Source organism: Carlito syrichta, unplaced genomic scaffold (assembly GCF_000164805.1).
Source record: "Carlito syrichta isolate Samal-C Ts95f unplaced genomic scaffold, Tarsius_syrichta-2.0.1 Scaffold218378, whole genome shotgun sequence".
NCBI lineage: Eukaryota > Metazoa > Chordata > Mammalia > Primates > Tarsiidae > Carlito > Carlito syrichta.
Genome location: NW_007162474.1, coordinates 110,796 through 123,022, shown reverse-complemented (window position 1 = coordinate 123,022; position 12,227 = coordinate 110,796). Strand labels below are relative to the sequence as shown.

General features: G+C 38.9%; 1 protein-coding gene across 1 annotated transcript in view; it reads right to left on the bottom strand.

Moving 5' to 3' along the window:
• Positions 1–9,976: 9,976 nt before the first annotated feature.
• LOC103253290 (protein unc-13 homolog B-like) overlaps positions 9,977–12,227 on the bottom strand; it is a 107,770-nt gene continuing 105,519 nt past the window's right edge. Inside the window, exon 7 of the mRNA XM_008051662.2 lies at positions 9,977–10,510. Coding sequence (XP_008049853.1) covers positions 10,445–10,510 — 66 coding nt within the window. The 3' untranslated portion in view covers positions 9,977–10,444. The remainder of the gene's footprint in view (positions 10,511–12,227) is intronic.

Here is a 12,227-nt window from a genome sequence, read left to right as displayed (position 1 = left end):
ACGGTGCCTTCCTTTGTTCTCCCTCCACACCCTTTCCCGCGCCCGTGAAAAATCCACCAACCTACATGAAGCTCTGCCAGCCGACCTATAGACAACAGACAGGTCGCCCTAAGCCCCTATAAAGGCTGTCGCACCCTTGTCTCGGGGCTACAGCCTGACTCTTAGATCCTGTAGCCCACCACGTTCAACCCATTAAATCTCTTGGCCTTAACGGGTGTTGAGTCTCACTGTGCGCCACTGTCTTTCAGTTATCAGCATGGTGGCTATGGTCATTTGGACAATAATTAATACAGATACAAACCTGGTACTAACTAGGCTTCCTTTTTTATCTGGAGCTCCACAAGTTGATTAGGTCTGATGATCAAGAAGTGCCAGATCCTCTCAAGTTGGTGTTCTCTGGTATAAAATGGTGGAGTGATACTCCCATACTCTATATGATCAACCATTAACACAGTAATTGCCAATTAGGATCACTCCTTCTGGTACAAGTCCAGCATAAATTTTTTAAAAGTTAAAAAAGGCCTGACTCAGTGGCTCATGCCTATATATTCCCAGCACTGGGAGGCTGAGGTGAGAGGATTGCCTGAGCCCACAGATTCGAGATCAGCCTGGACAACTTGGTGAGACCTCATCTCTACAATACATCAAAAACTTAGCTGGGCATAGTGGCATGTGCCTGTAGTTCCAGCTACTTGGAAGGCTGAGGTGAAGGATCCCCTGAGCCCAGCAGGTCAAGGCTGTGGTGGCCATGAGCTTGCCACTGCACTCCAGCCTGGGTATCAGAATGGGACTCCAACTCAAAAAAAAAAAAATTCTAAACTAGAAATAGGAGGACAAAATTTCCTGTTCTACTGAAGTCCACCATCCACCTGACTAGGAAAGCAAGTCCTGGCACCCATGGAGAGATAGCCCACAGGCTTAAGGCTAGTCTTGTTTGTGGTAGGTGAAGAAATGAGACTAAGAGTAATATTGGCAGTAACTGCCTAGAGTTTTGTGTTTGGTTGATTTTAGTAGAGGATATTACCATCAGCTGTAAAGTAGGTAGGGATCTAATCTTCCAGGTGAGGAATATCTAGATACATATACAGAAAGGCCTATTTCCCTGCTTCCCCAAACAAGTAGAATATTAGAAATAAGATGGGTCATAGTGTAACAGTGAACAGTTTTAGGTGAAGATCAAGAAGAATAAGAGGCTATAAGAGTAGTATTTGAATGTGGTGTAGACGAAGGAAATAGCATGCCAGGCCTGATGACTGGAAAGTAGTGAAAAGCAGTGAACAGCTCCTGCTTTCTACCCAAGAATCAATAAACATCAGTGTGATGGACACCAGGACCAGAAAACATAACAACACGAGTTGAAAAGGAAGAAGGGTAAATCATTTTATATAAACATGCCTCTTTTGGGTATGGTGGTAAAAGAAATCCTTTTGAAGTCTGTGGTGGTCATATGATATGTCACAACCCAGCAACCAAGTAGAGTATTACTGACAGTGCTTCTGAATGTTTGGTCACTGTTATTCATGATGTGACTCACATCCAACTGTTCTGAACTGACTCATTTTTCAAGAAAATGTTTAAACAATATGTTGAGTTATGCCCTGTTTGACTAATTTAAAAGAATGATTCATATTCAGGACATTTTAGTTTATGATCTATATATGTACATATCACTAACTGTCAGCAATATTGTAACAAACCCTTAATAGATAGCCAGAGAAATATCAGAAACATCAAGGTGAGCTGCATCTCAAATGAAAGTTCAAGCTATATTTGAGGTCATATTACAAGTATTAATAACACAGACCCCAGAAACTTTTTGTTTCAGACATGATAGTTGGTTACAGGAGATCTTAGGAATATCATCAATGAAAGAGACATAGCAACTTTAAGAGCCACTTAGAATTTTCAATGAAGGAATCACTGGTATTGTTGAACTAAACTGTGTCGATCTCAACAATGAACTATGGACCAACTAAGTCTCAAATTCAAACTAAAAGGGCAGATTTACAATAACTTGCCTCTATATTGTCAGACCTGGGATAATTTTAAATTTTTTAAAAAATCATCATAAAAGAAATGCATGTTCTTTGGAGGACATTTGGAAAGTACAATAAAGTAAAAAACAAAACTTACCTATAATCCTACCAATAGGAATCACAATTAAAACTGTATTTTCTTGGTTTTATTCTACGCATATGTGTATATAATTTATTTTTTAGATAACTGGGATCATCTTAATCAGCTGAGTGAGTTTTTTTCGCATTGTAGTCTTACTCTGTCACTCAGGCTGGAGGGCAGTGGCATGCTCACAGTCACTGCAGCCTTGACCTGCTGGGCTCAGGTGATCCTTCTGAGTTTTCTAAGTAGCTGGAACTACAAGCACTCACCACCAAGCTTGGTTAATTTTTAAAATTTATTTATTGTAGAGATGAGGTCTCACCAAGTTGCTCAGGCTGGTCTCGAACCCGCAGACTGAGGCAATCCTCTCTCCTAGGCCTCCCAAAGTACTCCCAAAGTCCTTAATCAGTTTAGGACTCTACTTCTTAAAACTTACACACATAAATACTTCCCATATCTTAAAAAAAAAAGCATACTATTCTATCATATGGAAATACCATAATTATCCATTCTTCCTTTTTTTGTAATTTTTCACCATTACAGATATACATACATTTTCCACTGCCCCTCTAGTTATTTTTTTTTCAATACTTGTTAAAGATGAAATTACTGAGTTAGAAAGTTTGTACTAATTTACACACCCTAGCAGTATATGTGAGTACTCATCTCATCAAAACCTTGCCAGATGCTGAATCATTTTTTATTCACTTCTCAATTGCAGCCAGTGATATTGTCATTAATTCAGTGGGTGGGCAAAGTAAACATGTATAAAATTTGAAAATAGCAGAAAGTTGTTCAACTTAGTTGTAGTGAGGTTGTTTGGTATGGCAACATGGTGTGCTGATGCATTTTTTTTGACAAGATATAGAAATACTCTTATTGAAGAGTGAAGTTTGAATACCTTAGAAAGTTTCCAAAAGTTCCTTTTAGAAAAGGAACAGACCAGTTTATCCCTCTATATCAACTTCTGAACTCCCCAGTGGCTAAGGTAAATGTTGCAAGTGAAATTTATATAAAATACTCAGATTAGATTGCATAGCTTCAGAATAGCTCTATAAATTGAGGTACTCAAATATGAAAAGGCTAACATGCAGAGAAAATCTGCAAAAATAAACATGATGTGCTGAGGTTCAAGTATGTAAAAAGCAAAATGCATTTCTTGGTATCTGCTACGAACTTCCAGTTGAAGTCACATCTGAGGAACACATCCTGAAAGTATATTCATTCTTTTGTTTTTTTGAGTTGGAGTCTCATTCTGTCGCCCAGGCTGGAGTGCAGTGGCACACTCACAGCCACACCAGCATCGACCTGCTGGACTCAGGCTTCCATCTCAGACTTCCAAGTAGCAGGAACTACAGGCGCACACTACCACACCTGGCTAATTTTTTGATTTATTGTAGATATGAGGTCTTGCCAAGTTGCCCAGGCTGTTCGGGAACCCATGGGCTCAGAGAATCCCCTCACCTTGGGCCTCCCAAAGTGCTGGGATTACAGGCTTGAGCCACTGCATCCGGCCTGTATTCACTCTTTAATGTGAATATATAAACTCTAATCTGCTAAAAAAAATTCCTGGAGGAAAAGTAATGGGATGTTGTAGAGGTAATGAGAATGATTTTTAACAAAGCTGTAAAGGCAATGTAATGGGTGGGGAAAATTGTCTTTTTAACAAATGATCCAGGGACAATTGGAAATTCACATGCAAAAAGATGATCTTAGATCCTCAACTCATAACACATACAAATGCAACACTGACACTTAACTGAATTCTACAGTGGGACAAAGGAGACAAGAAAATTGGGGGGGAAATTGGGGAATTTTGAATATAGGATAGACATCAAAAGACATCTTGAAATTTTGTTAATCTTTTTGGTATGACAGTGACTTTGTAATCTTATGTGAGTTATATCCTAAGGTAAAAAAAAAAAGCTTTCTTCAGCTTTGTTCTGTGCTAGGAAAAATAATAATAATAATAACTTTCAAGAACCTTAAACTTTACTTAACAGGCTTGCTGTTGGTAATAATAACATTAGTACTGTACATTATTAATTCTGAAATCTGCTTGTGTACACTATAGAATACAGCACATGAGTAAATAATTTGATGTTCTTGGAAACAGAGGTTCTCACTGAAAGAAAAGGGAGATAAATACCAGGGGTGCCAAAAAAAAATGTATACACATTTTAAGAGATGTTTTATCTATGCATTACCATTATCAGAAGTGACCAGATGCTGATGGTAACCACTTGGAGCACCTCTTGTAACTGTAGAAGTCAAACATGACTTGTATTCATCTTTTGTTATTGGTATATATTAAGTATTACAAGTTTTTTTTTGTTTGTTTTTTGTTTTGAGTTGGAGTCTCACTCGGTCGCCCAGACTGGAGTGCAGTGGCTGCTCCCAGCCACCGCAGCCTCGACCTGCTGGGCTCCGGCGATCCTTCCGCCTCAGCCTTCCAAGTAGCCGGAATTACAGGCATGCGCTACCACGCCCGGCTGAATTTTTTATTTATTGTAGAGATGAGGTCTCGCTGCCCAAGCGGGTCTAGAACTCGCGGGCTCAGGCAATCCACTCACCTCAGCCTCCCAAAGGCGCGGGATTACAGGCTGGGCCACCGAGCCCAGGTCGTATTACAAGTTTTAAACATGTTTTTCCTTTCTTAAAATGTGTATACATTTTTTTGACACACTCTGTATATGGAACAAAAGAAGACCAGGAAAAACCTGGTGAAGGTGTTAATTGGTGATACCAGTACAAACATAAATTGTGGTTGTTTCTTAGCTTTATCCAAAGAGCCAAGAAGCAACAGCACTCCCATAGCAATGAGGAAAAATTAGTGCCAAAATTTTGATTTCTAAATACCATTCCCCACTAAAAATAACCTAAGCTCACTGGAGAAATGACTTATTCTAGGACTGAGGCAGGGAAAGTATTATACAAGACAAACTTGGAACATTTTGTACCAGGAAAGGAAGGAAGTAGTCAAAGAATGATGAGGCCATCTCAAAAGGACATAGGATTCAGTTAAAAGAAACACTCACAGACCAAATTTGGGTCAATTTGCACATCAAAGAAAATGACAGAACTGAATTATAAAACACTTAGTTTAAAAAAGAATCATGAGTCCATAGTGATACTCACATTTAAAAAGGGGTATGAGAGGACAGAAAACTCTTCTTTAGGGAAGACTGGCAGCAACTTATAAGTGTGACATGATAAGAAGTAAATTTTTGGTAATCCTAAAGCAAAAGTCCTCTCTAGCTATGAATCCATGCAATCAGATAAGTCATGTGTTTCCAAAATATAATGGTAGGTAGGACAGGCATAGAATAGACATTCCCAGCCGGGCTCGGTGGCTCAGCCTGTAATCCCGCGCCTTTGGGAGGCTGAGGTGAGTGGATTGACTGAACCTGCGGGTTCGAGACCCGCCTGGGCAGCGAGACCTCATCTTTACTATAAAAAAAAAAAAAAATCAGCGGGGTGTGGTAGAGCACGCCTGTAGTTCCAGCTACTCGGAAGGCTGAGGCGGAAGGATCGCCGGAGCCCAGCAGGTCGAGGCTGCGGTGGCCAGGAGTGGCCACTGCACTCCAGTCTGGGTGACAGAGTGAGACTCCAACTCAAAAAAAAAAAGAAGAGACATTCCCATTCTGAAAAGAAGAAATAGGGAGAAGAAAAAAAAAAAAAGATGATGGGTCCCAAGCAAGTCCAAACCCAAGCAAGTCCAAACCCAAGCAAGGAGAATTCCATTAGACCTAATCCTCTTTGGCTTTACTATCTATCCACTCCCTCAGCTTTTCAGGAGATGAGACTCTGCAATGGTCCAGCCCTTTTACACAAAGAAGGAACGGCCTTGCCCCCAGGCCTGTGTTAAGGGTGGCAGTCCTAATGATCTCTGAATTGCTTTGAGGGTCATGCTCCCCCTTCCTTGAAAAATAGCACACATTGACAGTCAAATAGCTGTGAATCCAAGAAGTCCAATAGCCTTCATTCACTTCCCTCCTCTTGCATTTTATTATAAGCAGTAAGGGAGAACCATGCCACTTCTTCAATACTGTGCTTAGAAATCTCTTCTAAATATACAATTTAATTGCTCTCAGGTTCTACCTTCCACAAAACACTAGAACACAATTCAGCCAAGTTCTTTACCACTTTATAACACAGATCACCTATACTCCGGTTATTTCCTTATTACTATTACTAATTATTTCTATCTGAGACCTCACCAGAATAGCCTTTACTGTCCATATTTCTATCAACATTCTGTTCGTGATTACTTATGCATCCTCTAAGATGGAAGGAAATCTTCTCTCTAACTCTCTTCTTTCTGAGCTTTCACCAATATCACTTTTAATATTCAAATTTCTAACAATAATCCTTCATAGAAATCTCATCTCAAAACTCAAAACTCTTCCAGCCTCTACCTGTCACCCAGTTCCAAAGCCACTTCCACATTTTTAGGTATTTGCTTCAACAGCACTCCATGTATCAGTACCAACATTTGTAATAGTCTGCTCAGGCTGCCATAACAAGATACCTCAGACTAGGTGTCTTAAACAACAGAAAATTATTTCTCATAGCTCTGGAGGCTGAAAAGTCCAAGATGAAGGTCCAGGTCGATCCAATTCCTGGTGCAGGCTCTCTTCCTGGGTTGCAGACAGTCATCATTTTGCTGTGTTCACACATGGCGGAGAGAGTGGGCTCTGGCATTCTTTCTCTTCATTTAGGGGCACTAGCCCTATTGAATTATGACCTTGTTTAAGCTTTATTACCTCCTCATAGGTCCTGTCTCCAAACATAGTCATATTGTGGGTTGGGCTTCAACCATATTATGGCAGGGCATGTGTGCCACAGCAATCAGTCTTAAATTATATATATATATTTATATGCATATTTGTACAAATACACACACACACACACACACACACAGAGTGAGAGTTTTACATACAATAGACACTTGAACAACACAGGCTTAAACTGCATGTGCCCACCCCTGCATGGATTTTTTTCACCCAAACGCAGATTGTAAATATAGTATTTGTAGGATGCAAAACCTGCAAAGGGCCAACTTTTTCTTTAACCAGGTTGTGCAGGGTCAACTGCAGGATTTGAGTTTGCACAGATTTTAGTATATGCAGGGGTCCTGGAACCAATCCCCCAAGTACACCAAGTACTAATTTTTTTACTTCAAAGTTTAATAAAATGTTTCCTAGCTGGGCTCAGTGGCTCAGCCTGTAATCCTAGCACTTTGGGAGGCCGAGGTGAGTGGACTGCCTGACCCTGTGGGTTTGAGACCAGCCCGGACAACTTGGGGAGACCTTGTCTCTACAATAAATCAAAAGTTAGCCAGGCGTGGAAGCATGCGCCTGTAGTTCTGGCTACTTGGAAGGCTGAGGCAGTTGATGCTGGGGTGACCATGAGTGTGCTATTGCACTCTAGCCTGGGTGACAGAGTGAGACTCCAACTCAAAAAAATTAAAAAAACAAAAACAAAACAAAAAGTTTCCTATTATACAAATTATACTTTAAATAAATGCATGATATTCAATTTTATGAGTATCATTATTTACTGTTCTTTTATTATGTCATTTTCAAATTTTACTCTTTAAATGATTCTATAATGACCATTTTTATTCATATATCTTTGTCTACTGTGATAACTTAGGATAAATTTCCAGAAATTCAATTGTTGAGTCAGACTATTAATATTTTAAAGGTTCTTGTTACATATTGCTAAACTGCTTCCCAGAAACCTGTGTTAATATATACCCTTATCTGAACTAAACATTATAGTTAGGATAAAATATTTTTCTAATTGAAAAAAAATCAGTGTCATAAATAACCAAAAAGGCGGCCGGGCTCGGTGGCTAAGCCTGTAATCCCAGCACTTTGGGAGGCCGAGGTGAGTGGACTGCCTGAGCCCGTGGGTTCGAGACCCGCCTGGGGAACTTGGCGAGACCTCATCTCTACAATAATTCAAAATATTAGCCGGGCGTGGTAGCGCGCGCCTGTAGTTCCAGCTACTTGGAAGGCTAAGGCGGAAGGATCGCCAGAGCCCAGCAGGTTGAGGCTGCGGTGGCCGGGAGCAGCCACTGCACTCCAGTCTGAGCGACAGTGAGACTCCAACTCAAAATAAATAAATAAATAAATAATCAAAAAGGCAAGGCTTGCTTTTTATTATTAAAGGAGATTAAAGAGTCAGGACAATAAATGAAATCTGTAGTTACTGATTAGACTGTATATGAGGAACCAAATGGCTATGAAAGTATTTTGGGCACAACTGGCAAGTTCTTAATATGGGTTGTATTTTAGATAATATTATTGTATTAGTGTTAAATTCCTTAATTTTGATAATAGTATTTTGGTTATGCAGACTGTCCTAGTTCTTAGGAGAAACATGATGATGTGTTATGAAGTAAGCAGCTTACATTCTAATGATTCAGAAAATATGTGTGCATGTTTTTGTGTATATGTAGGCAGAGAAAGAGACAGAAATATGAGAGGAAAACAAGAGGGAGAGGAAGGAAGAAAGAAATGTGGTATAATGTTAATCATCAAATCTAGTAAAGGGTAATGAGTGCTCACTGTTCTGTTCTTTCAACTTTTCTATAGATTTAACATTTTTCAAAATAAAAATTATGAAGGAGCAAGCAAAAGACAAGAATGAGCTACTCTTAGAAAAATAAAATAGCCTATAAACATATGAAAAATGTATGAGAATTAACAAATTTGCTGATTACGTCTTTCGATTTCCTCCTGCCCCCTTGGCATTTGCTTTTTAATAACTTCCACTGCAATTCATCAAATGGGATCAGAAAGAAATAGAAAGTGAAAAATCTCAATCATTTCATTTCATTTATCTTTAGTAGTCCTGGAAAAAAAATTTAAAAGATTTTAAAATAAAAATTAACTCATTACAATGAGTTTTGGAAAGGACCTATAGAGTTTAATTCCCAACCTGGTTTTCAATTTAGATTCTTTTGACCTCTTATGGGCCTAAATGTTTGACCCTAAACAGCATATTCCAAAAATAGTCATTAACAAATCTATAAAAATAGGTTTTCTTTAAATAAAGAAAAAGAAATTGGCCTCTGTCATTGGTCTTACTTTTATCAGAAAGTGGTCCAAAGAATGTACAGAATAGAAGGCAAACAATGGATTTACAACAAAACAATATGAAGGATGTAGCATAACACAGTGGTTCAAGGAATGGGCTATGAAGTCAGGTTGTCTGTGTTTTAATATTTACTTCATCACTTACTAGCTATGTAATTTGTTGAATTACTCAATCTCTTTATGCCTTGGTTTCTTTATCTGAAAAATGGGGAAAACAGTAAAATCTTTGTCTTAGGGTTGTTGTGAAGATTAAATAAGTCAGTACATTTAAGTTCTTAGAACAACATCTGGGACACTGTTAAGAGCTCAATAGATGTTAGCTGCTATGGTTATTATTATTACTAGTATTATTATGACAACTGCTACCACCATCTTCAACCTGCAGTTGATGAATTTTAGCATTTGTTTCAGAAAAACTATAGCATCCTAAAGAAGCATAACATGCACACACGCACATATGCACACAACACACATCTACCCCCACAAACTAAAAAAGTGAAATAGATCAGATTTTAAGTCAGTCCTTTAGTGTGTCCTCAAGCTGTTTGGAGAGAAGAGGGTAGCAATATACCAACAATGCATGGCTCATTTCAAGAAGGATTCTGTGTGATGTGGACAAATTAAGCTGAGGAGAAATAACAAGTTCTCTCAGTTAATCATTTATCAAATTTTATTGATAATAAAATCAGTTGTAAAGCCAGACACCATGAATACAACATGGAAGAATGTCTATGCCTTTAAAACATGTGTGTTTTTGTCAAAGAAATATACATAGATTATGATATTATAATAGGTCATATAATACATGTATGCACAGGGTATAATGGAAGCACACAGAGGAGAGACACCTAAGCCAGACTTCAGGGAAGAAGGAAACAGCAGAAAGATTTCCTGGAGTGGTGCTATTTAAAGTAAGCCTTAAAGAATAATAACATGTAAACAGGATAGAGCGGGTAACACTCATTGCCCTAGGAGTAAAAGCTAGCAAATGGAAAAAACAGATGAGTACCACTACCCTGCCTACAGTCACACAAAACCAAAAAGATTTCCTCCTAAAACTAATGAGCAGATAGCCATTGGAGGTATGTGCTCAAGCACGTGTGCTTCTGGAATATCTTCTATTTACATATATTACATCTCTAGCCTTCCCACTCAAAATAAGCCACGTTTGGAGAAGGGACAAAGCTGCAATTAAGAGAGGTTCAGAGACAAGTTTCTCACTTACAACACTGGGCGGCAGCAGTGGGCAATGGCGTCCTCTGGCTTCCTTCTTGCACAGAATACTAGAAGCAGAAAGAAGAAAAAAATATATAATAAGAAGTTCAAGTAAAGAGAGAGAAAAAATCACAGATACCTATAAAAAGATTTAGTGTTTGCAGTCAAAACTTTTATTGAACAGAAACAGAACACCCTGCTGCTATTTCCCCTGTGTGATCCTGAAATACAGGCCAGACTATCAGTTATGGCCTTGGCCCAATGAGACTAGTGAAGAGGCTGTTCTGACTAAGGGCAGGTGAGTACCCACCCAGCTCTGCCAGGCAGCTATGTAGAAGGCTTGGCTGTAGAAGCCTAAGAAGATTTCACAGCTCTCTGAGTTTTCCGGTGGGCAATATATAGATATCCCCATTCAGGTGATAGAACTGAAAACCTCTCTGAGGCTGAGTTTTTTCATCTTGAAGTAATAGAGATTTTTCCATCACACTGTCAAATGGGAATTGAAATTGCTTAATCTAAGCATGTGCTGCAATATCTGGTATCTACCAGAGCTCCCTTCCCACTTACACTCTAGTCTCTGCCATCCCTCCCACCCACCCCCCACCACCACCAAAACAAATATAGGCTATTGAGCCATAAGAAAATGTTATACAAAAGGCAGTAGAATGAAGAGCAAGTCTTGAGTATGGGCAGGATTTACAAAAGAGAAAGGCATAAACAAATTAACAGAAGTACACAGAGTCGGGAAAACATTGAAACTATTTTGGGGTGCCTGCATAATGAATATTTGTATACTTAACCCTGATTTGTACCCCACATCTTTAAAATCAAAAAAAATTTTTAAAAGAGTGAATAGTTTGGATCAGAGCCCATTGGGGGGACTAGAAAAATATAACCGGGCCTAGCAACTTGCAAACATAAGATTTGAAGTTCTCATCTTGACCCTCTACTTATTAATAAGCTGTGAGATCCTAGGCAAATCAGAGCTTCTCTAAAACTGGTAATGAATAAGTCATTTATACATTCAACAACTATTGATTGAGTACCCACTACGTGCAGGACCTTATTCTAGGCACTGAGAAAATAAAGTTTGTAAATTACTATAAGGAGTCTGGATTTTATTCTAGTGGATTGGAAAGCCATTGAGTGTTCTAAACATGAGAGAGATATGACTTAATTATGCTTTTAAAAGGTCATGCTGCTATATGAGATGAACTGTAGGGAACAAGGGGGTAAATAAACTAATTATTGCAATAATCCAGACTAAAGTTGATGGTAGTATACATAAGACTCATGACTGCTAATGGAGGGCAATTCAAACAGTTGGATACAAAGTACAAACATTTTTTGTGCATACTTGTATATGTAATATACAAGTATGCACTGTTAAAGTTCATAACTTGAAGGTTCATATGTAGGAGACTCACTGTACCTAGACATAACAGTGAGAAAATGCCAAAACTTTAAGTAATAAATTAGAAGAATACAGACTTAAGTGATCAGAGCAAATAATTTTAGAAACCATATGTAATAAATCTGCTTCAAATCCAAAATAGAAAGTTGAAGTCCAACTAGAGTATATTTAATAATGTTAGGATAAGCCAGGCTCAGTGGCTCAGCCTGTAATCCCGCGCCTTTGGGAGGCTGACGTGAGTGGATTGCCTGAGCCTACAGGTTCAAGACCTGCCTGGGCAACTTGGTGAGACTTCATCTCTACAATAAATCAAAAAATGAGCCGGGCGTGGTAGCGCACGCCTATAGTTCCAGCTACTTGGAAGGCTGAGG